The following is a 21,698-nucleotide window of genomic DNA, read 5'->3' on the forward strand; positions in this document are numbered from 1 at the left end:
CTCAAGTCTTGTATAGTGTTGTACAACTGTAGGTGTACTGGATGCATGACAGGGAAAACGGTTGTTATTTCATGAATTTACAGGCTCATTCTATAACACAAATGATGCACAGGCCTAATTCGTGGATCAGTGAGAATTTGGTGGATTCCAAATACGGTGCGCCACCTATCGGTTGTAGCGGACAGGCCGATTTTCAACTTTGGGGTCGACATCGCGCTATGCAGCTAGAGCTACGCTGCAGCGCAGCAGACAGTAGCTGCATGCGCAATGCACTGTTTACTGTACAATAACTGTACTGGCCTAGCGCCTGGATATGCGGTAACTAGAGGTAGACGTCTATGGCGTTACGGTCGCGTTGCCACAAAGCACAGCGGACAAAAAAATGGCAGACCCCCCAAACCCAAGGCTCAAGGCGAAAATGGCAGACCCCCTAGACCTAGCTGTCTTCCGGCGAATGCGAGTCGACGAACTGAAGAAATACCTGAATGATCGTGGCATACCAACCCGAGGAAAAACAAAGGACGAACTTGTTCAGCTGTCGGAGAAATGTGGGGATAAATATGATGTTCTTGAACCGTGTGACCACGCAGAATCGGAAAAGAAACGAAGGTGTGTACGATCAGCAGATGGGACTGTAGTGAACTTGTACGATAGGCCAGTAAGATGGACTAGGGATCTGAGTACTATGCCTGATCTGTCGCTTGGAGATGTGTTTGCCTACCTTATCAAATAGTGTGATTGGACCCCAGAAAGGCTAGCAAGCTTCAAAAAAGATGATGGCTACCTTATGTTTAAGAACAATCACGTTGAAGATGTCCATGGGACACATCCAGAATCACCCAGACCACATTTACATCAAGGCAACTGTGAAGCCTGAGCAGCGTCAAACGGCAGAACAGACGCTTTAGTCCATTCTGCTGGCTGTGGATGTGTTGCAGCGTAAGTTTGCTTTTTCTGTGATTTGTTGATTTTGTCATCTGCTACTCATGTTAGGGCCTAACTATCTATCTCTCGATCTCGCAATCGATATCCGGCCGGCCCAGCCCGGGCGCCCGGGCGCCGGCCCGCCCGGCGCGGCCGGCTGAGCTGAGCTGCGCTGCTGCATATAATGTGCATATAATGCAAGTAATTTTGATGTCGACTTTTTCCCATAAGGCATTGCGGATTTCGGCCTGTCCGCTACAACCGATAGGTGGCGCACCGTATATGGAATCCACCGAATTGGACGGTCTTGTAAACTTGCGGATCCAATTCTCACTGATCCGCTTTGTCCAGTGCATCATTTGTATACTGATACATCAAGGAAGAAAGACATGTGTTCACGTTGTATTGCTATATAACACATCTTAGTTGCCACTGTATAATCAGGGGTGACTTGGGAGCAAGACCTTTGACCTGATTGCGCAAATTTACTCAGACATACACTACATATAAATATGAATACATGGACATACTCCTGAATATCAAACAAGTTCAAACTACAACTACGCATATTCAACAAAGACGTATTCAACAAAGACAGACTATCATTGTAGTTTTGACAAAAAACTGCTTTTATAATGATCTTGTGACAAGATTTCATATGCAATTAAAAAGAAATAAAATGTAATGCTAAAGATATTTCCACTGATTGAAAATATATTGACTATCTCCAGCCACTACAGAAAAAGCTTTCTGATTATTCAGCCTATCATATTTTCCAGCATACAGGACAATTTCTGAGGGTGGACAAGGATTTGGGAGAGTTTTGCATGCGTCTTACTTACTGGACGTGGACTTATGGGTATTCTGTGTGACATGCATGCCAAGCGCATGGGGGCTGACAATCAGTGAAGTAATTCCTGCGAAGGACTATTTATATGGCAGAGGTCCCAGAGAATGTCACTATCCTGGCCGCAGCCAACTCTCAACTAACTAGCAAAATGGCAGTAACTGTCACTGACCCCCAGCATGCACACAATTTGCTCGTACATCTCTCTCCAAGCCTGCAAAACTGACCAGGTACATTGTACATGGATGTTGGCAGTATCGACACCATTCCTTGCCAGTAAAACACCCAAATTATGCTTGTAGAATGTTGTCTGCATGGACCTCTGCTGGCAATCTCTGTGACTCACCCGGAACAAGTTTTGAGAATGCTCAAAACTTGGCTGCGGGTAAATCAGACTTGCGTGCGCAACTACGGGCGGCTACATGCTAGGTACTGTCACTGTGCAGGCCATTTGCGGGCACCTCCAGGTAAATTGTTCCCCACAAGTCACAAGCAAGGCTTGCCCGGAAAGGTGGGACGGGTACTTGAGCATGCTCAAACTTGTTCTGGGTGAGTCACGGGATTGCCCACAGATGTCCACGCAGAACACCAGTAGAAGGGCCATAGCGGCAGCACCTTGCAGGCAACTCCCACACAACTTGCCCGTAAATAGAACGCGAGTAGAACGTAAATAGCACAGCAGGTAAGACGCACACGAAACTTGCCCAAATCCTTGTCCTCTTGCAGAAAATTATCCTGCGTGCTGGAAATTCCATACATGCAACAAGCCCACATAGCTTGCCCGGAAAGGTGTAATAGGTCCTTCAGGATTTATATTCACAGACATGATAACATACACGTGCACCTACACACAAACACAAAGAGCCATCATGCCCAAAATTTTACAGACAATGCAATTTACTGTTTATACGGTAAAAACAATATGCTTTAGAAGTTTTGCTGTAATACTGTCCCGTTAAAGCACTGCTCCAGCATATAATATTCACAACCTGATTATGTGGTGGCAGCTAAGTACATTATACACACCATATATTTCATGGGGTCTGCATTTTCGTGGATTTCATGATAATGAGTGGGGCACTATCAACAGATTTAACAACCGCATGTAAATACGAACTCTGATCCACATGCCTGCGACATGCATGAGTACATGTACTGGCACGCAGTATGGTACATGAACATGAGGCATAATAATACTGTACTCCACAATCGCAAATTTAACCGCACGCAAAATTGTCAGAAAAGTCCCGATTCACAAAAAAATTAGACTGGCTATTATATATGGTGTATTTAGTATCCTACTGGCAGTTATTAACATTGATGCACCTACAAGCAATGAAGGAGACATTTCACAATTTTTTTACTATTGTATATTTTCAAGACACACCTTTTTATGAATTGAGGGGAGTCAATGAAGAAACCACACCCATAAGGCTCTCTCTCAAATGTTCTATTTTTACTTATAGTTCACAGGTGAATGGTCAAGACAACAGAAGGCACTCCTGGAACAGTAGGTCCAATATACTTCCAACAAGTATACAAGTGTCTACTATGGAGGATGCAGCAGTCCCACCGTCAACAGGAGCCCTGCCCTCTGCAGCAACACCTGGAGTAGGTCATGGAGCAGCAACACCTGAGGCAGGCAACACCTGGAGCAGCAACGCCTGGAGCAGGTTGACACAGGAAGTGTCAACTACAGAGGACGCAGCAGTCCCACCGTCAACAGGAGTCCTGCCCTTTGCAGGAACGCCTGGAGCAGGTCATGGAACAGCAACGCCTGGAGCAGGCAACGCCTGGAGCAGATTGACACTTCCAACAAGTATACAAGTGTCTACTACGGAGGATGCAGCAGTTCCACCGTCAACAGGAAACCTGCCCTCTGCAGCTACGATTGGAGCAGGCCTGCCTCACGCAAAAATAACAAGGTGAGGCCCAAGTACTATACAGAAAGCCAGTAGTATGAACTGCTGGGAGCCTGGAAAATTGATTACAGCATGGCTTGAAGTGAATGGCAGCCTGTTTCAGATTGGCTGGAATTGGGTTAGAATCAGTACATGCAATTGGCAAGGTTTTTGAACTCATTGCTGGTACATGTACCTGGCACACTTAGTCACAGTATGTGGTTTTTAAGCCCTCCATCATACCTTTCAATTTTCATATCATCATAATGGCATAGCACCAACTTTAGGTCTGATCAAATTATTTCATTTTATCTCATTCTTGTTCATTTTTTTTTTTGGGCAACTTATCATAATCAGGCAGTGAATGATCTTAAAAGCTAACTTGAATCTTTGGCTCAGGTGAGCTAAAAAAAAATGCAAGTTTATTTCATCAACAGTAAAATAATTAGACTGTCTCCAGCTGCCACTGAAGAAGCTTCTCCACTTCATCATTCTGTCGAATGTAGTCATATTTTTGTACACACTTAAGCTTGATGCATCATTTTTACCCTACAAGTCACATGTGTGGTACCACTCTTGTAACTTGAGATTTACGTGATGCCCAAACTGAACACACAATGAAATTTGCTGTTCATGCAGTAAAAATAATGTGCCTCATAAATGTTGCTGTAAAATTGTTCCACAAAAGCGATGTTCTGTATATCCTTGTTCCAATCATGTGGTAGCTACTTATTTGCCCCAATGGCAATTAACATCAATGCATGTATAAACAATGAAGGAGACACTTCACATTTTTTTTTTACTATAAAACTGTATATTTTCAAGTCACACCTTTCTACGAATTGAGGGGAGTCAATGAAGAAACCACACCCAAAGGGCTCTCTCTCTCTCTCATATGTTCTGAAATGCAGCTCACTCATGGATGGTGACGGTGACAGTGCAGATGGCTTGGTGGGGAGGTGCAATACGCTTCCAACAAGAGTGCAAGTACAGTCTTCTGAAATGGACCATCTCACCACAGCCAGGCAGTAAAACAATAACATCATTTAAAAAAAAAATACTACAAGTGTGCCTTACCCTCATTTTTGACCTTCCTTCCAAATTTTGCCTAAGTCAATTCACAATTTTTGCACGAAGTTTCTGACGGGTAAACAAACTAGACTACCAAAAACACAACCCCCCACCCCCCCCCCCAAAAAAAAAAATCATAGTATTGTGTAAATCTGGTTTTGCTTTGTTTTGTTGTTGTTGTTGTTGTTGTTGTTGTTGTTTTTGTTCATGACATTGTGTGTCTTAAGTTTCATAATTCTTTCTCTGTGTGCTATACCATAGTTTTGAATAACATATTTGTTTCTTTACTGTTTCTTTATATTTTGTTGATATTTATGCTCAATTGGTCATAGATTAGTGATATCAAAGTAAACCATGTAAAGGACTTTATGTCGAGGGTTGCAAACTGGCTAACATCTACAAATTCAGCATAATTACACACTTTGGTAGATTATCTTGTTGTTGTTGTTGTTGGGTTTTTTTTAAACAGAACAAAAAAGAAAAAGGGAAAAATAAGTGCCTTGACCAAATTCTTACTTTTTTTGCAAAGTAATATATATATATATATTTTTTTTTTGTGTGTGTGTGAATTATATGACTACAGATGATTGTGTTTCGACAGGACAAGAGGCATACAATAAACACATCTATGCACATGTGCCTCAGGGATGTGGTAAAAAAGCTATGCATGCTTAACCTTGTGATTTTTTTAGTTTGCCTCTTAATTGAAATTTAAAACAGAGTTAATATATAAATATATATATATATATATAGAGAGAGAGAGAGAGAGAGAGAGAGATAAGGATATATTTATAATTTATATAATAGACTTAAAACCAATAATCTCATGTAATGAAAAACATTAAGTAATGTTTGTGATATATAGGTACAGATTACTTGAAATAGAAAGAAATATACAAACATATAAGCAGATAGAGATATATAAATTAGGGAATTTTGTACAGGGTTGATTGATAAAAATGTATTCAAGTGATATGTGGACATAAATACACAGTATTCAGTGATAGTAATAATCAAAACTGCTTGCTGACAATGCATACTGGCCAATTCCTTCAACAGGGTATCTGACAGCATTCGTCATTATCACTACTCCCTTGTAAGGAAATGCACAAAAAAAGGACAAAATGTGTTGTATACCATCTATTTGCAGATGAAAATTTAATGTAATTCAAGTTTAATGTCAATCAAACAGTATTTTAAGAGGCACTGAATGTTTTGCTGAATAATGTGCTTTTATACAGGTTCTATCTTAAGCAGGGCTTCGCGTTTCCATTTGCAATGACATAGATAATGCTTTTAAACAGGTTCTATCTTAAGCAGGGCTTAATGTATGTGTTGTGTAATGTAAATGTTAATGTAATGTGTTAATGTCAATCAAACAGTATTTTAAGAGGCACTGAACGTTTTGCTGAATAGTGTGCTTTCATACAGGTTCTATCATAAGCAGGGCTTCGCATTTTTCATTTGCAATGACATAGATTATGCAGTAACTTTGGATCTGTATTTATGCATTTATTTATTATGTGTTTGCTTTTTTATTGAAATGGCATCATTTTCTAGTATTTTAGCTTATAGCTCATCTGTCTGACAGTTTGAATAAACAACACTACAAAATGCTGTGAAATATGTATGTTACTTTAACATTCAGGCGATCTAAGTGTGACCACAGACATGCAATAGGGCACCTGGGATTTATATGTGTGTGTGTGTAATTGTTTAAAGCTTATTGGGTAATTTCCTGTGCTGTGAGTCTGCTGCCACACTACTTAGACAGCCACCAATGATTGAAACTTGAATGTGTGGAAACAAGTGTGTAATTTTATATTTGACATGATTTTTCTAGTCCTCCCACCGAGACTACCTGTCCGTTTCATCTTTCATCTGTTGCCGCTTCCTAGTCACCAATGATTGGTATTAACAAACAAAGTCTTCCTAATGGTTATCATATTTCTACATATACGGGCAGAGAGAGACTGACGGTCAGAAATGAGGGTAAATACCATCGTTTGTGCCTTTTCAAATAAATTGTTCTTTTCAAAATATCCATCACGGTCCTAATGCTACCAATTTGTGTGTGCTGTCTCTATGATCAAACATTCCTCCAGTCTACCCAACCAATCATCCGTAAAATGTGGTATCGATACTAAGCTCACGTGGGAGAGAACATAATATGGCAAGTTCCATATATTGAGAGAGGATACAAGCTCCAAGACAAGGCTGAGAGATGCACGATTTTTGCGACATAATATTCTGAAACCCTCCCGAGGTTGAGCGAGTGAGCAGTTAAATTCCCCACAACAGAAGTCATCTTTGGCATCATGCATGTCTGTCAAGGTACAAGTGCACTTTGAGAGCATACACGTGAAGTTTGATTGTCTTTTGAAGTTATTTCATAGTAAAGCTTTTGCACATGAATCTCATGCCTTGCAGTATACAATTTCTTAATTGCTGATTCTTCGTATCAAAGTGTGGTAGGTGTTATAAATTTTATCAATTGTTATCCCTGTATAGAATGCATAAAGTTACATTTCTCTCAAGGTGCTAAAGTATCTGTATTCTATCTATTGTATGCGCTGAATATTTCGCGAGGTTTTTATTCTCACGAATTTCGCGAGTCGGGTGCTATTCGCAAAAATTAAAACACACGAAAATATTGACTCTGATCCCGATGTGGATGTGACATACGCGTGTACATTTCTCCGTTCAATGCAGGACTCCACGACCGCGAATTTAACCACTCGCGAAGTCATCGGGAATTTCCGATTCGCGGAAATTTAGACTCGCGAAATATATGGCGTATACAGTGTTTGAAGCAGCTACTTTTTTGTAAAATTGATACTGTAAAACCAGCAATTTTGCCTTGATAAAACTTTCAAAAATTTCACAGGAAGCCATGACTTGTGAAAGTAAAATATACACGAAGGCTTTTTCTACACAATCCAGTACATGTAGTATACTATTAATTTTTTCCTGGGCGGCAATTCACAAAAGTTCCAGGCCAGGAAAACGGGCTCCAAATTCGGTCCAATATGCACAAGTTTCATGTCATGAAAAAGGGCGTCAGCTCCAATTTGCAAAAGTTTTGTGACCCAAATCTTTCTGATTCTGAAGTAGTGTTCTCCCACGGCAGAACCTAGCTGCTCTGCCCAAATGATAAAAACACAGATGCTCATCTGTCATGTGATCTGGTTTGTTGTTCAATTGCTGACTGGTATTTGACAAACCCACTTCATATTCTCTACTTTTCACCTGTACAGACAGAGAGAGAGAACAGCCAACAGCTTCTCAGACATGCATGCATCTTCAACCTCATGTTGTCATGTAAAAGTTACCTACCACCTACTCCTTGACATCTGACACCATGTTTTCTTTGTGTCAGAGTTATGGGAAGAGCTTAAAACATCCCACATGAAACCCAGTATGTATATTACATTAAATCATGCACAGTTATGGTACTAAGTGATATCCATGGCCACATTAGACAAGATAAATAATCACAGACAATAAGCAACACAAGATGAAGTGCCTGTGTAAGTAGAAGCTGACAGTGCTCAACATCATGGCCAGCAAAATGCCAGCTTTAATTTTGTAGTCCCATTGACTACATCCTACTGCAAATGTTTGGGTTGAACAACCTACAGCAAAAAGAACACAAAATACCAAATGGACAAAGCAGCAATGCAAAATAAATTGCATGCATGAGTAGAACCTGAAAGCGCTCAACAACATCACTGCCAGCACAATGCCATTCTACTGTGTAACATACTAAATTTACTGCAAATGTCTTTAGTTGCCCAATAGGCAGAATCTATCAGACATCATTGTGTGACTACTTTTCTTAATTTTTTCTTCCGGATATCAATGTGGGAGAATGAAGGCATGTTTTTCAGCCAACATCTGTCCTCATTAAGCAGGTTGCTGTTCTAATTAAGTGGTGGAAATGACATGCTAAAAATTTTGTCACATTGAAGTTTGCAGCACTTAAGCAGTGTTCCCTCTAAGGTGGTTCTTGATTATCAGGTGAGTACTGCACCTAAACCTTGGGTGCCCACACAATCACATATCATAATCCATTCAAGGAAAAAAAAACAAAAAAACCTTCACAAAGACATAAGTATGCATTTTGTTTCAAACCTGTCGAGATCAAAAACATATAAATAACTAGAGAAGCACTCTGAGAGCGCAGACCTCCGCCAAGCATGCAGCTCATTTCCATCACTGATCTTGTTCTTCCATAGAGATATCAGTGATTTCCACCCATTCATACTTATAGCATTGTGTGCTGAAAGTCGCCCGATTATAGAAAACATAGAAGCCTTTGTTACGCCATAAACCCTCAGCTGCACGGCGTGCCTCACCCTAGCAGAAACTAGAGCACGCACTTTAGTGCGCGCATGCAAACCTCAAATACGCGCAGCCTTAACTCCCAAGTTCATTGACCCTACCTTCCAAAATATCAAAAATCCTTCATAAATTCCCCCAAAATTCTCGGATCACTACCAAAATTTAATCATCTGTTACTTTTATCATTCTAAACCTTTCCTGCAAGTTTCATCCAAATCCGTTAACTACTTTTTGAGTTATTTTGCACACAAACAAAATAACTAACTAACAAACAAACAAACTACCCGGTAACTAACCAACGGTAACGAAAACATAACCTCCTCCCTTGGCGGAGGTAATAAAAATAAAAGTACTGCTGTGGCCTGATTATTGATACTCTAATTTATATACTGGATGATTACACATCCAAGAGTTTGAGTAAACCATAAGTACCAGTGTTAATGCACTTGTGCACATTTGATTCTGAAGTACATATTGTCACACATATTTGATAGATAATAAATAATATTTCAAGCAACACATAAATAATATTTGATAAAAAATAAATGCATGATATATGCAAACATTTTTGATTTAATAAGCATACCAAACATTTCCTGAAACTTGGACTTATTGTTCCAAAGACTGTGTATTCTAGAGAAGATTATCAACACAAGAATTTGTGAATGGAGGAAGAATAAAAAAAAAAGACAAACACCAAGAAGAGATAAAAGATATGCTCTTAAGATATTTCCAAACCTGGTCGACAGTTGATTTCGTCGGAGTTATCTCTGCAGTCGTCTACATTGTTACATCTCTCACTTTCAGGTATGCACATCAAGTTGGCACACTGGAACTCGTTCGATCCGCAGTCTGTTTGATAGGGCAATAGAAAAGAGAAATGGGTGTACAGGCATGTCAAGATTTGGGACTTGAAATTCAAAATGCTTTCTTGGAACCAACAGGGGTTAATGCCCGTAGCAGCTATACTCCTCCTCCTTATTCATCCCACCCCCATCAAACCACAACCATTTCCTGACACAACTCTATTATCACTTTTAGCTAACTGAAGGCACAGATGCCTGAAGTCCACTCGGTACTTTGAGGTCACTATCTTTCAGGGTTGGCAACCATCTCTGGGCCCCGTTTTACCAAAAGTTATAATCAATTGTAAATTTACTTACCACACAGAATGCCACATACTTATGATAGAAATCACCTTAAATCAATTATAACTCTTCAAAAAACAGGGCCCTACTCTACCAAATTAATATTACGAATCCTGGAGTCCAAATAAATGAGTGGCTTGGAAAGGGTTATCAAATCCAACAGGAAAAGAGAGAGAGAAAAAGGTTATGCCTACTATACCACTACTTACAAGCCAAAAGCAATTAAGTTATGCTGTTAAACTGAAAGGGAAATGCCATGCTTCTAATGCAAGGGAGAGAAGACAGAGAGAGAGAGGGACTGAGCAAGAGAAGGAGAAAGAGAGATACTGAGATAAATCATGTCCCCTGTCTGAGTGGTTTGACCCCTTCAATGGAAAGACACTAAAGTTGATTGTTGGGGAACCTGTTTTTGATGATATTAGCCACTTGAAAATATTTGCAGTCTCAGTGATATGAATGCATTGATTCAGGTGGCAGGAATGGAAAAAAAAAAACAAAACACACACTTGCATTCAGAATTACATCTGCATCAGTGCACATACAATTGTAATCACCAGACAGCGACATAAAATGGGCTATGATTTTGGGTGATTTGTGGTTTGAGGAATGGAGGTATGACAAAGCACCTCGTCAATGTGAGTACATAAGCCCAGCTGCAATCTCTTGCCTGGAAACAGGGGACAAGTAGACAAACAGGCCACCATGTGCCCTACAGACATGGATGCTAAATATAGTCTGACCTCTGTTACCTGGCCATTTTGGGACCACCACCCATTCCGAAAAGCTATTTGGCAGGATATGGGAGAAACAATGTGTTATGAATATAGGAGTACAAGTTCCCCCCCCCCCCCATTATTTAAACTGAAGATGACTTAAAGACACCCAGGCGCGAGGATACATGGACATATTTCAGCCGCGGGCGGCAACACGTAAACTCGCTTCCGAAGTTGCTGCGAAGCGAAATGTGTGTGTGCGCAAGACATCCCTAAAGCAATGTATCGCGCTATAGTATCTCGTTTGCTCGCTTGATTGATCTGAGCGCGGGGAGTACGTTTTGTGTAATGAGAATGTATGGTATACTGTATGTACTGTGTGATGCAATGTTCGCATGAGCTATAGTAGCTAGCTGCCTATACATGTGTACTTCGTACGACTACAGTGTACGCCTTCTCTTCATCGCACCGTCGATTGTCGTCACTCGTTAACTACACTGTAATCGTCAGATCAGATTATATATAGGTAGGGTGGCCATCATGGACGATGACACATCGTCATGGGTAGCGGATATTACCGCCGAATTGTCCATTCTGAACGCGGACGATTGGGTCGGAGACCCTGTGTCTTGTATGGTAGCCCTACTACATATCGACCACCCTTACTGAAACCGACCGCATATAATTCGCGCACTGAACACTTGGTACGCACTTCTCTGCGCGCAAAGCACATAAAAATGGATTGGCTTTGAATGTAGATGAGGATGGTGTGGGAAAACGCGATAATTCATTGTTCATTAACGGTTTTAATCAAGGACAAAATTTCGAACGAATATTTTCACCGAATCGTAATGACAGCACAATGTAATGTCTATGGAAGTTTCTAAAAGGCTTCTAAAAAGCTTCGTACAACACGGTGTTCAATACAACTCGGTTTGCGTGCATTGTCAATGCAAAAACAGCGGTCGATCCTAATAACGCGATTTACCGCGGGGAGCTGAAACGAGGCCACGCAAGTTCGTCGGCGATATTTTGCACTGAAACTTCGAATCGAAAACGGAACAACGGCATTTGATAGAGCTGGATTTTCTCAATCACGTAGGTCAAGTTTTTTTACGTGAATTTCAGTGTTAAATATTCTTATCAAGCAGATAAACATTTTATAGGCGGTCGATTAGTAGTAGGTCCAACCATACTTGCCCTGGCGTGTGTAAATTCAGGACGGGGAAGCGACTGTGCCCGTGCAGGGCCAACGGCCACAGTTGCACTGCACAGTGTAACTGTGGCCGTGGTATAAGGGGGCCGTGCACCAACCGACATACCTTCAAGTCGAAGTAGGGCCTAAACTAGAATCTATTATTGTTAGATCTATCATCTTTGAACCTATAGTTCCCCTGTTTAAACGTTAGAGTTCTACCAGATCTATTAGGTTAGACTACATGTATGATGGAGCTTGCGATAGATCTATTCATTTTTTTTTAATTCATTTGCAAATCCTAAATCATATTCTTGGGGAATTTGCATAACATGATTGATATGAAAAACTTCTCATTTAACGGGACTAATGACATTAAACTGACCCAGCAAATGTCATTTCAATTACGGCATTATCATAATTTGACATAAATGAGAACTTAGAGAAGTTTTTGCAGAATTATACATAGAAAAATAGGCCTACTTGTCGATCAAACGCAAATGCCCTAAAGTTACTGATACTAGATTAGAAAAAGTCATTCCACATCAATCATTGATTCATGTGTAGACTTCTACGTACACATCATCTGGATCTGGATTCCTTGAAGTTGTTGACTTGGCCAGCTGGGGTTGCTTGATTGACGTAAGCCGTGGCAACACAATTCCACCGTGCATGTCGTAACACGAATTTGCACATTCTAAATAAAAATTCCTGCAAAACTGTTCATGCAACTCCAGCAAGTGGAAAGCAAATTTTTCATCGGCACGCTGACGCTGAAGCCTCCCCCTCTGGTCTCTTACTTGTCCTCCATAGCAGCTAAGAACACGTCTCTCTGCGTTCTCCACTCGTCGATAGCGTCAAACAAGTAGATACGTTGCCTCGAGTTGGACGGCTGTTTGATCTCCATTGTGAGGTTTCATTACTAAACCAAAGCCAAGGCTAAGCCGAAACAGTACAGCACTTTTTATTGCAAACAGTACACGCATACCACTCACAATATTGATATTGACATACCGGTACCGACGACTTTCTGTCAACTTTGTTATGTTACGATCCGGCCCAATGTACTGTAAGCTGTACGCATGCAGCTGACGCAACAGACAACATTGCACGATGAGATCATAACAACCTGCCATATGGCCATACGCATTGCAACTTGCTATACATGAAGCTTAGAGTTTTAATATTTCTTCATCAAAGCATATTTATAAATACCAAATATTAAACAACGTAATATATGAATAATTTATGATATTGTTATATAATATTTTCAGACATTTTGAAATATTATTGCTTAGATTGCTGAAATTGGCACCATAGTGCATATAAACAGAGACTGGAGCCAGATACGTACGTACGTACGTACACCCGACAGCTCTCACTACTTGTTGTGTCGCGGACCGGGAGAGATTTTCATGCGCATGGCTGTTGTGCGGTTTTGTGCATGCACCCATTCGGCCCCATTCGGTAGGTATTCGGGCGTCCATGTTGAAATTACAGTGGACAGCTCGCACGGCGCTCGTGCCCCATCTGGTTTTCGCTGGTGCGCTGCGTAGCGTCGTGTTCGGCATTCGGTACGTACGGGGGTACAATAACGGGAGGAGCAGTTTGTCGTGCTTTTCTACTGAGCTGCGAATCGCCTGCGACGACCGGCTGCCTTTAAAGTGATTGTCCAGGATGCAATTTGACCACTTTGGATTTTAAGGAAGAAAAAAAGATCCCCTATAGGAGACATTCTTACCTTCATTTAGCTTGCACAGGATGCCCGCAGCCTCCCCAACGACGCAGTTGTTGATGCCCCAGCCTTGGAACGGGCAGTCGGACAACGATGCCTCATTGCCGGTGCATCTCACGTCGTCCATCAAGATGCTGGTCAGTGTTCCATGTCCAAACTCACTCACAGTGTAGGCATTAGCTGCCCCCCTGCAAGCAGAATGCCAAATAAAACACATTACTACAGATTGTATAAAAAAAGGTAATCCAACTTTGGAGGGCTATCATTTCCTAATTGTCAGCTATGGAGAGCACCATGTTGGCTGTACGGAAAGGGAACTCTTCCTCTTTCCATTGGTACCTAATTATGTTGACAAATGTCATGCATGACCTAGCAAATAAACTTTAAAGACAACAATGACAAACTGCACTTTTCAAGTTTGTGTGTCACATGAAGTAACAATGAATGTCTCACTGAATGGATGAGATCTGTCAATGAAAGTGGCCAAATAAACAGGCCAGCCTGTACGAAATCAGGTTTGTGTTTAGGATTTGTGTTAAGGGTTTTTTCTAACATTTTATGATCCATATAAACAACCTTTTACCTGTCCGATAACTTGGTCACTCCCACAAAGACCAATCCACACAGTCCATTTCCTCTGTTCATATTCAACACATATCACAGCAACTAACCATGTTTGAATATGAAGAGAGAAAATGGATAGTGGGATACAGGCTTGGTGGAATAGCCTTTGTGGGAGTTACCAAGTGATCAACAGTGTGGCCATGTTGAAGGTTATGGACCATGAAAGGTTAGAAGAAAGCCTGAACACAAACCTGCAGTCGTGCAAGTTTGCCTGTTAATTTGAACACTTTCATTGACAGATCTCATCCATTCAGTGAGCCATCAATTGTTCCTTCATGTGACACTCAATCTTGGAAAAAGCACAATTTGTCATTGTTGTCTTTAAAGTTCATGTGCTCAGTAATGCATGGCATTTTTTTCGACATAATTAGGTATCAATGGGAAGAGGAAGAGTTCCCCTTTCCTCACAACCAACATTGCACTCTCCATAGCTGACATTTATAAAATAACAGCCCTCAAAATTTGGATTACTGCCAGTACCTTTATTTTTGATACGCACAAGTGCTGTAGTACTCCGGCATCATGAATAGCTCAGATGGACACAAGCCCCTTGACAAGATCAGAGCTTATAAAATTTCTACAAAAAGTGACCTTTAACTTTTTGGCAGTAGGTAGTTTCATGGTACACCATGTCATCTTTGAAGGATGTGAGTGTGATCCTGCAAAGGACCTACACATACATCAACACAGCACTCATACATCATACATCAGTCATACATATACATTCATATGCACATTCATAATTATATACAGTCATGCATACAACAATACATTTGCTTGTTTTGGATCTTTGGGGTACTGTTTTGTTTTGTTGTTTTTTTTTGTTGTTGTTGTTGCTTTAGTCAATGTTATGTTTTTCACTGCTAACCTGCTGTATCCAAGTTCCCTGCAGGCAACATGTGCATCATTAAGGTCCCATTCGTCATCACAGACCAGGCCCCACTCCCCTCTGTACTGGACCTCAATCCGCCCTTCGTTGGGAGCGGTCCCATTTACGAGGCGAATGTCGAATCCCTCGGGCACTCCTGGTCATTTTTTTTTTTTTTTTGTGGAGAAAACGAATCGGAAACGTGAAGTCCAGATACATTGTACCATGGCGATAGCTCGCATGCTCATAGCTGACTTATTGCTTTTTCCATGCTGCCATATGGCAACTAACTGCAATTACCGCATTTCCGTAAAAAATGCAAACAAATATATGAGATAATTTGCAAAACACTGCTACCGAACAGATCCATGAAAGTGTCTGCTATTGGATCGTAGTAACAGTTCTTGCAAATATATTTCCCGGAGACCTAGAAGTGAGGTATCTGACCAAGCCTGTTCTTTTTAAATGAGTACAGCTTAATATCCAAAATTCACTCATACAGTGATATTTCACATGTAATATAGACAATGGTACATAATGTTATGTTACTGGATAACCTGCTACTTTAAGATCTGGTGGCTGCACTTGGAGAACTTCTAAAATGTTTGCACTTCATTGAATGAATTTATTCCTAAAGGGCTTTGGCACTTGAAAATTGTAAGTGAAATGATGACTTCACCGATTTGATTCATCGGTGAAGTCATTGCAGTCGTTGTCTCAATCACACAACCAGATGTTGGGGATGCAGCGGCCCGACGGGCATGGGTGATACCTGGTTCCATTCCCATCCACACAGTTCGCTGTGAGGAGAAAATTTCTTTACTATCAGAGCATTGCTGGAGCTAGTCAAAACTTCAAAATAAAGGAATATAGGTGAAAGAAATAAAAAACTATCGATATTGATGTCCTAATGTCTTCCTGCATGAGAGTTGTCAACATACCGCAATTTGATTCATCGGTGAAGTCATTGCAGTCGTTGTCTCCATCACACAACCAGATGTTGGGGATGCAGCGGCCCGACGGGCATGGGTGATATCTGGTTCCATTCCCATCCACACAGTTCGCTGTGAGGAGATTGATGTTGTTAAGATGCCGCAATCACTCAACAGATTCAAGGGACAAATCTTGCTCCACAATGACATTACCTTGACAATATGATGCAATATACCAGTCAAATGTACACATTTCACACATTGGATTAGCTGCTATCACACAAAATGGGTTGCCAAATTCGAACTACAAAATGTGGGCAAGTTTCATTTGTCAGATGATATCAACTGGAAACTTTCGAGTTGGGAGTTGCTGCAACAATTCATTACAGTGCCTGCAGTGGTCCCTGGTTCCCCACAGTGCATCAAATCAAAATCACTATAATGTGTAACAAAACAATAGATGAATCACATACTGTATACGCCGAATATTTTGTGAGATTCTTATTTTCGCGAATGTGACGTACGCATGGACATTTCTGCATTCAGTGCAGGACGCCATGATTGCGAATTTAACCACTCGCGAAATCGTCGGGAATTCCTGATTCTCGAAAATTTAGACTCGTGAAATATATGGCATATACAGTAAGAGCCCCTGGGGTCTCGCACTCACCTGAGCATTGAAAGTTCACCTTCCACGCAATCTCTTGCAGCTATACACCAGAGAAAATTGCAAACTTGGGGGCAGAGGTAGCTTTGAGAGCTTCTATGGGGGCATATACATGTAGTGTCCATTTGCACTTTTTATCTCACTGGTAAAAATACCTTCAAAGTACAATATACATTCCAAAGTTTGACTACACAGTAAAAAAAAAAAAAATAAATAAATAAAATGTAGAAACTCCCCCCCCCCCCCCCCCATTTGATCCCCCAACCTCTGGATCGGCTATGAAAAACCTTGAAGCCCAGTCAAAATGTATATATTCAGAGTATTTCCAGTATTAAACAACATTTCATTTTTCTTTTTTTTTTTTTTCTTTTTTTGAATTGGGGGTACTGTACATGTGGTCCTTGATATAAGTATATAAATTGTCACCGTTGTGATAACACACTGGGTTTGGTGACAAATCTGACCATGTGTTTCACAAAGAAGTGTGAAATGTGTTGCTCCCCCCACCCCAGCCACTCCTGGATCTGCCATGAACAAGGTAGAAACTATACAGTCATCAACCTACTTACTCAGAGCACTATTTAACTTAGTTTATTTCTTCTTGTTCTAGATAGAAGTTTCATAAAGATTTCTTAAATTTGGGAGTTTTGCTTCCCCCTGGGGCATGGTACCCCTTAAAGCCGCCAGGTGGGAAATAATACCCATTTACACAGATGCATATTCCATCACCATGGTGATAATCTCTGCTAAATCTGGTAAAAATCTGACCATGCAAAAATTTGAACATTTTCAAGGGGATGATGTATAATAATGTGAAGATTAGCCTCAATTTGGACACCCTCCCCCCTCCCCCAGGCTCCAAGTAACGGGGGCACACCTGGATCTGTCATGAACAAACATGAAACTACCATCCTTAATGTACTTACTCTTAAAATCAACTTAGCTCTGTCACTTCTGGTTCTAGAGAAGATTTTTACGAATTCTTTTTAGGGGGAACGATGCACACTGGGCGCTGGATGAAGAGCGATTGCAATAGCTCACTTGCGCCTCTGGCTAACATGAGCTTAAAACCATGATTGATTGAGGAGTTGTATGTAAAGTTGGTGTGCAAAGGTCATTTTTTATTCCACAGTGCACTCATTTTCCAGACTGGGAGCCAAGGGTTGGTGTAGTAGATGTTATAGAGGAAAATCTCTGGGACATATCGGGAAATTTGGGTGCCTATGGTGTTCACTCACGCGTCTGGGAGATCCTCTCATAGTAAGTGATGCCCTCCTGACTGAAGAGTCTGCCATTCTGCGCACGGCTGACATCGAACAGGTTGCAGATTGCGCCCCGATTGCTAACGTAGTTGAAGGAGCGGCAGACAAAGTCTGTAGCTGTGACACAGAAGCGAGCGCATTCCTCGGGGGTCTTGCCAACATAGGTCACGAGAGGTTCCCGGTTGGGGAGGTACTGGTTGTTGAAGACATGGAAATCCTCCATTGGGTCAGCTGCAGACGGGATGCAAAGTCACGATTCAGCAGAGATTTAAGAGCAAAAACTGTTTGACAGCTAACAGTGACTGAATCTGTGACATAGTTGTGATTATCTGTTGCCAGACACTTTTAAAATATATGTCACAAGCAACAAACGACACTTCAACTTGAAATTCTTTTAAAGGAGAAGTCTGGACAATTATCAGCCGTTTCCCGTGTAAAGAACAATATTTCATGAACCTATTACCCTTTTCCCGATGAGAAAAGACCATCAGATACATTTACTATGATTTTTTTGAAAAATAAGGTAATTCTTCATGTTCGAATCCATCGCAAGCAGCCCTTCGTATTCTGTCCCAGTATGCATTGCGCGTGACGTCACAGACTCACTTTCCTCAGCGGAGCACCGCGAGCGCAGCCCAGCTACGCATCGATCTCCCATTGCACTGCTGACTGCGGCGCGGTATCTGCATGCCTGCTGAGGTCTGCCTAGTTGGCGCTACCGCAAGAGTCCGTACACTGTTTTAGGAGTGCTGTTGCCAAATGCTGTATTCCTTTATTCAAATGATCTTCGGTATATATCTATATAAAATCCATCAAAGATTAATGTAAAATAGTTGCAATGTTATAACATTTTCATTTTATTGAAATATTATATGTATTGTAATACTGCTGTACTTATTAGTGTCCACCCCATCATTTACAATTCATTGGCTATTGTCATCAGAGTGATCAGGCATACATTTACGTCTGCTGCTGCCAAATGCTATCACGATCGTTTTTTCAACTTATGAGTGTAAACAATCTGAAATCAGTATGTCAATTTCAGAATTATTGCCTCTCTTGTTGTCCGAGACTGTCGAGTATGTCTGATGGTGGTAAATTACAACAGTATATCTTGAACCGCGGAAGAAACGCAAGCGCCAGCTTCATCATAGTACCGCCGCGGTAACTAGCTGCGACCAGCAGCCCCATACACATAGCGTAATAGGACTGTGTACTGTAGCATTCAGGATCATGATCGGGTAGCATCGCGGATAAATATCAACTTAAAATCGAAATATTTCTTCAATTTGAAGACTTAACAGTAAAGTTAAAGTATTGACAACAGGCTTTGGGCAACGTTTGGTTCTGCCAATAGTCTTTTTCTGTTCAAATTGATGACTTAATGTGACTCGGTCGAGAGGAACCTTGGAGAGCTACACTGAATTATTGACAGCCAGCACAGGCGCACACACAAAGAGACATCTCTGTGCGCACACATCTCCGGTTATGCGCCGGCCGTCAATTCAGTGTAGCTCTCCCAGGTTCCTCTCGACCGAGTCACATTAAGTCATTAATTCAAACAGAAAGGGACTATTTGCAGAACCAAGCGTTGCCCGAAGCCTGTTGTCAATACTTCCACTTCCCTGGTAAGTCTTCAAATTGAAGAAATTTTTCAATTTTAAGTTGATACTACCTTATCATACTACCTTATCGTGACTTTGAATGCTACAGTGGGCAGCCCCATTGCGCTATGCGTATGGGGCTGGTGGTTGCAGTTACGCCACCGATGGGGAGTATGACGAGGCTGCATCGAGTAGTATTTGTAAGTTTTGATGACAAACTTGTAAATTAAAATTTTGGAGAGCCATCTTGCACACCTTTCCCGCTCATTTTCTGGGTTCGGAATGGTAAAAAAAAACCCAAAAAACTCTTCTTCTGGCCATCGCCCGGTTTATTAGAACACCCAAATGCTCACACATCGGCATTTTCGAAGTGAAGCAATAGATCATGCCGTGCGCATCCGCTGCACGGCCGGAACCACGCGGAACGCTACCGCTTGCTCGGCCCGTGTCGCCGTTGCTCAAGCAGGGCACCCCGAGCCAGCTGACGCTCCAAACAAAAAGCAATGTGATGCTAATACGTCATGCCGTCACGTGATCTTTCTCGCCGGCGTACAGAAATTGAACAGTTACGATTCAAATTTAGTGATGTTAAAAAATCGATTGTGACGAGTTGGGAGGGTATTTTTCAATGAAAATTAGTCATTATGGTCCTTGATTTATGTAGATTATGGTGAAATTTATTCAAACTCGTCCGGACTTCTCCTTTAACAATCATCACCACTCGACTTGGTGAATAAAGAAGCAGATGTTGAAAGACTGTGGTGTCTCCTCACAGATTAATATATATGAACGAGAACGAAATTTCTCTACGGATTGTCAACATCCTATGTTCAGTGCTGGGGGGGGGGGCACAACATACGGCGGCTTCTGAGAAATGGAGTAGGCAGAACTTTATGCTACTTACGACATTTGTCTTCATCACTGCCATCAGTACAGTCTGTTTCGCCGTTGCACTCCAACCTCTCTGGCACACAAGCGATACTACGGCAACAGAATTCAACATCCAGGCTTGAGTGACAACTCTTAGGGGTGAGCTGATGACATTTGTCAATTTTGCTCCATCAAAAATTGCTACATCGACAATTCTATTTCCTCTACATCCACATACATATCATGCTGATTAAAACTGTATGAACAATGACCAGATACATCACAGCATAAGTCTTTTAAATTAGCTTGTGCCCTTACATGTTGCAACTGATAGGCCAAGAGCATGTTTGATTGAGTTTTATACTTGATAATATCTCATAATCAACTGGAACATTTTGTAATGTGGGGTCCGCAGAAGTCTGCTTTGGTTTCAAATAATGCCCAACCATGTGTATATCAACTGTAATAAAAGTATAGAAAGAGGAATACCTAGAATTGTACTGAATGTGTACGAATCGTCACGTCATTTGTCTGCATAATTGTATGGCCCCCTTCAGTAGTCATTGTATGAGGACTTTTGAGCTCAAAAGATGCACTCAGTGGCTTGCCACCACTGAAACCACTGGAGACAGCAGGTGCAGCATGATTGGGTTTTTGATTACAAATGATATGGAGGGGGAGGGGGAGGAAGAAGGGATGGTCTCACCTGCCGGTGGTGCATTGGAACTCATCAGGTCCACAGGATGCAGGTGGCTCAGGCGTATCTGCAGGGAGCGTGCATTGTTGAGCACAAGGGAATGAGTGAGATTTTTGTTTGTTTGTTCGTTTGGTTGGTTGGCATTTATTTATTGAGATGCAGACACAGGAAGGAGGAGACAGAAATTGTGAATGAATGAAAGACATACAGAGGGAGAGAGACAGATGGATGGAAAGAAAGAATAACAGAGTGACAGAGAGAGGTAGATGATTTGAGAGAGAAAGAGAGGGGGGGGG

The 21,698-nt window shown here is 41.3% G+C and overlaps 1 protein-coding gene across 1 annotated transcript in view; it reads right to left on the reverse strand.

Moving 5' to 3' along the window:
- LOC140228878 (apolipoprotein(a)-like) overlaps window positions 1-21,698 on the reverse strand; it is a 56,766-nt gene that overhangs the window by 10,836 nt on the left and 24,232 nt on the right. The window contains exons 14-20 of the mRNA XM_072309147.1: window positions 21,412-21,469; window positions 20,740-20,816; window positions 18,208-18,462; window positions 16,312-16,434; window positions 15,371-15,527; window positions 13,885-14,066; window positions 9,826-9,939 (exon numbers count right to left, since the gene is read on the reverse strand). Of these exons, the coding sequence (XP_072165248.1) occupies window positions 9,826-9,939; window positions 13,885-14,066; window positions 15,371-15,527; window positions 16,312-16,434; window positions 18,208-18,462; window positions 20,740-20,816; window positions 21,412-21,469 (966 nt within the window). The remainder of the gene's footprint in view (window positions 1-9,825; window positions 9,940-13,884; window positions 14,067-15,370; window positions 15,528-16,311; window positions 16,435-18,207; window positions 18,463-20,739; window positions 20,817-21,411; window positions 21,470-21,698) is intronic.

Source organism: Diadema setosum, chromosome 5, assembly GCF_964275005.1.
Source record: "Diadema setosum chromosome 5, eeDiaSeto1, whole genome shotgun sequence".
Classification (NCBI taxonomy): Eukaryota; Metazoa; Echinodermata; class Echinoidea; order Diadematoida; family Diadematidae; genus Diadema; species Diadema setosum.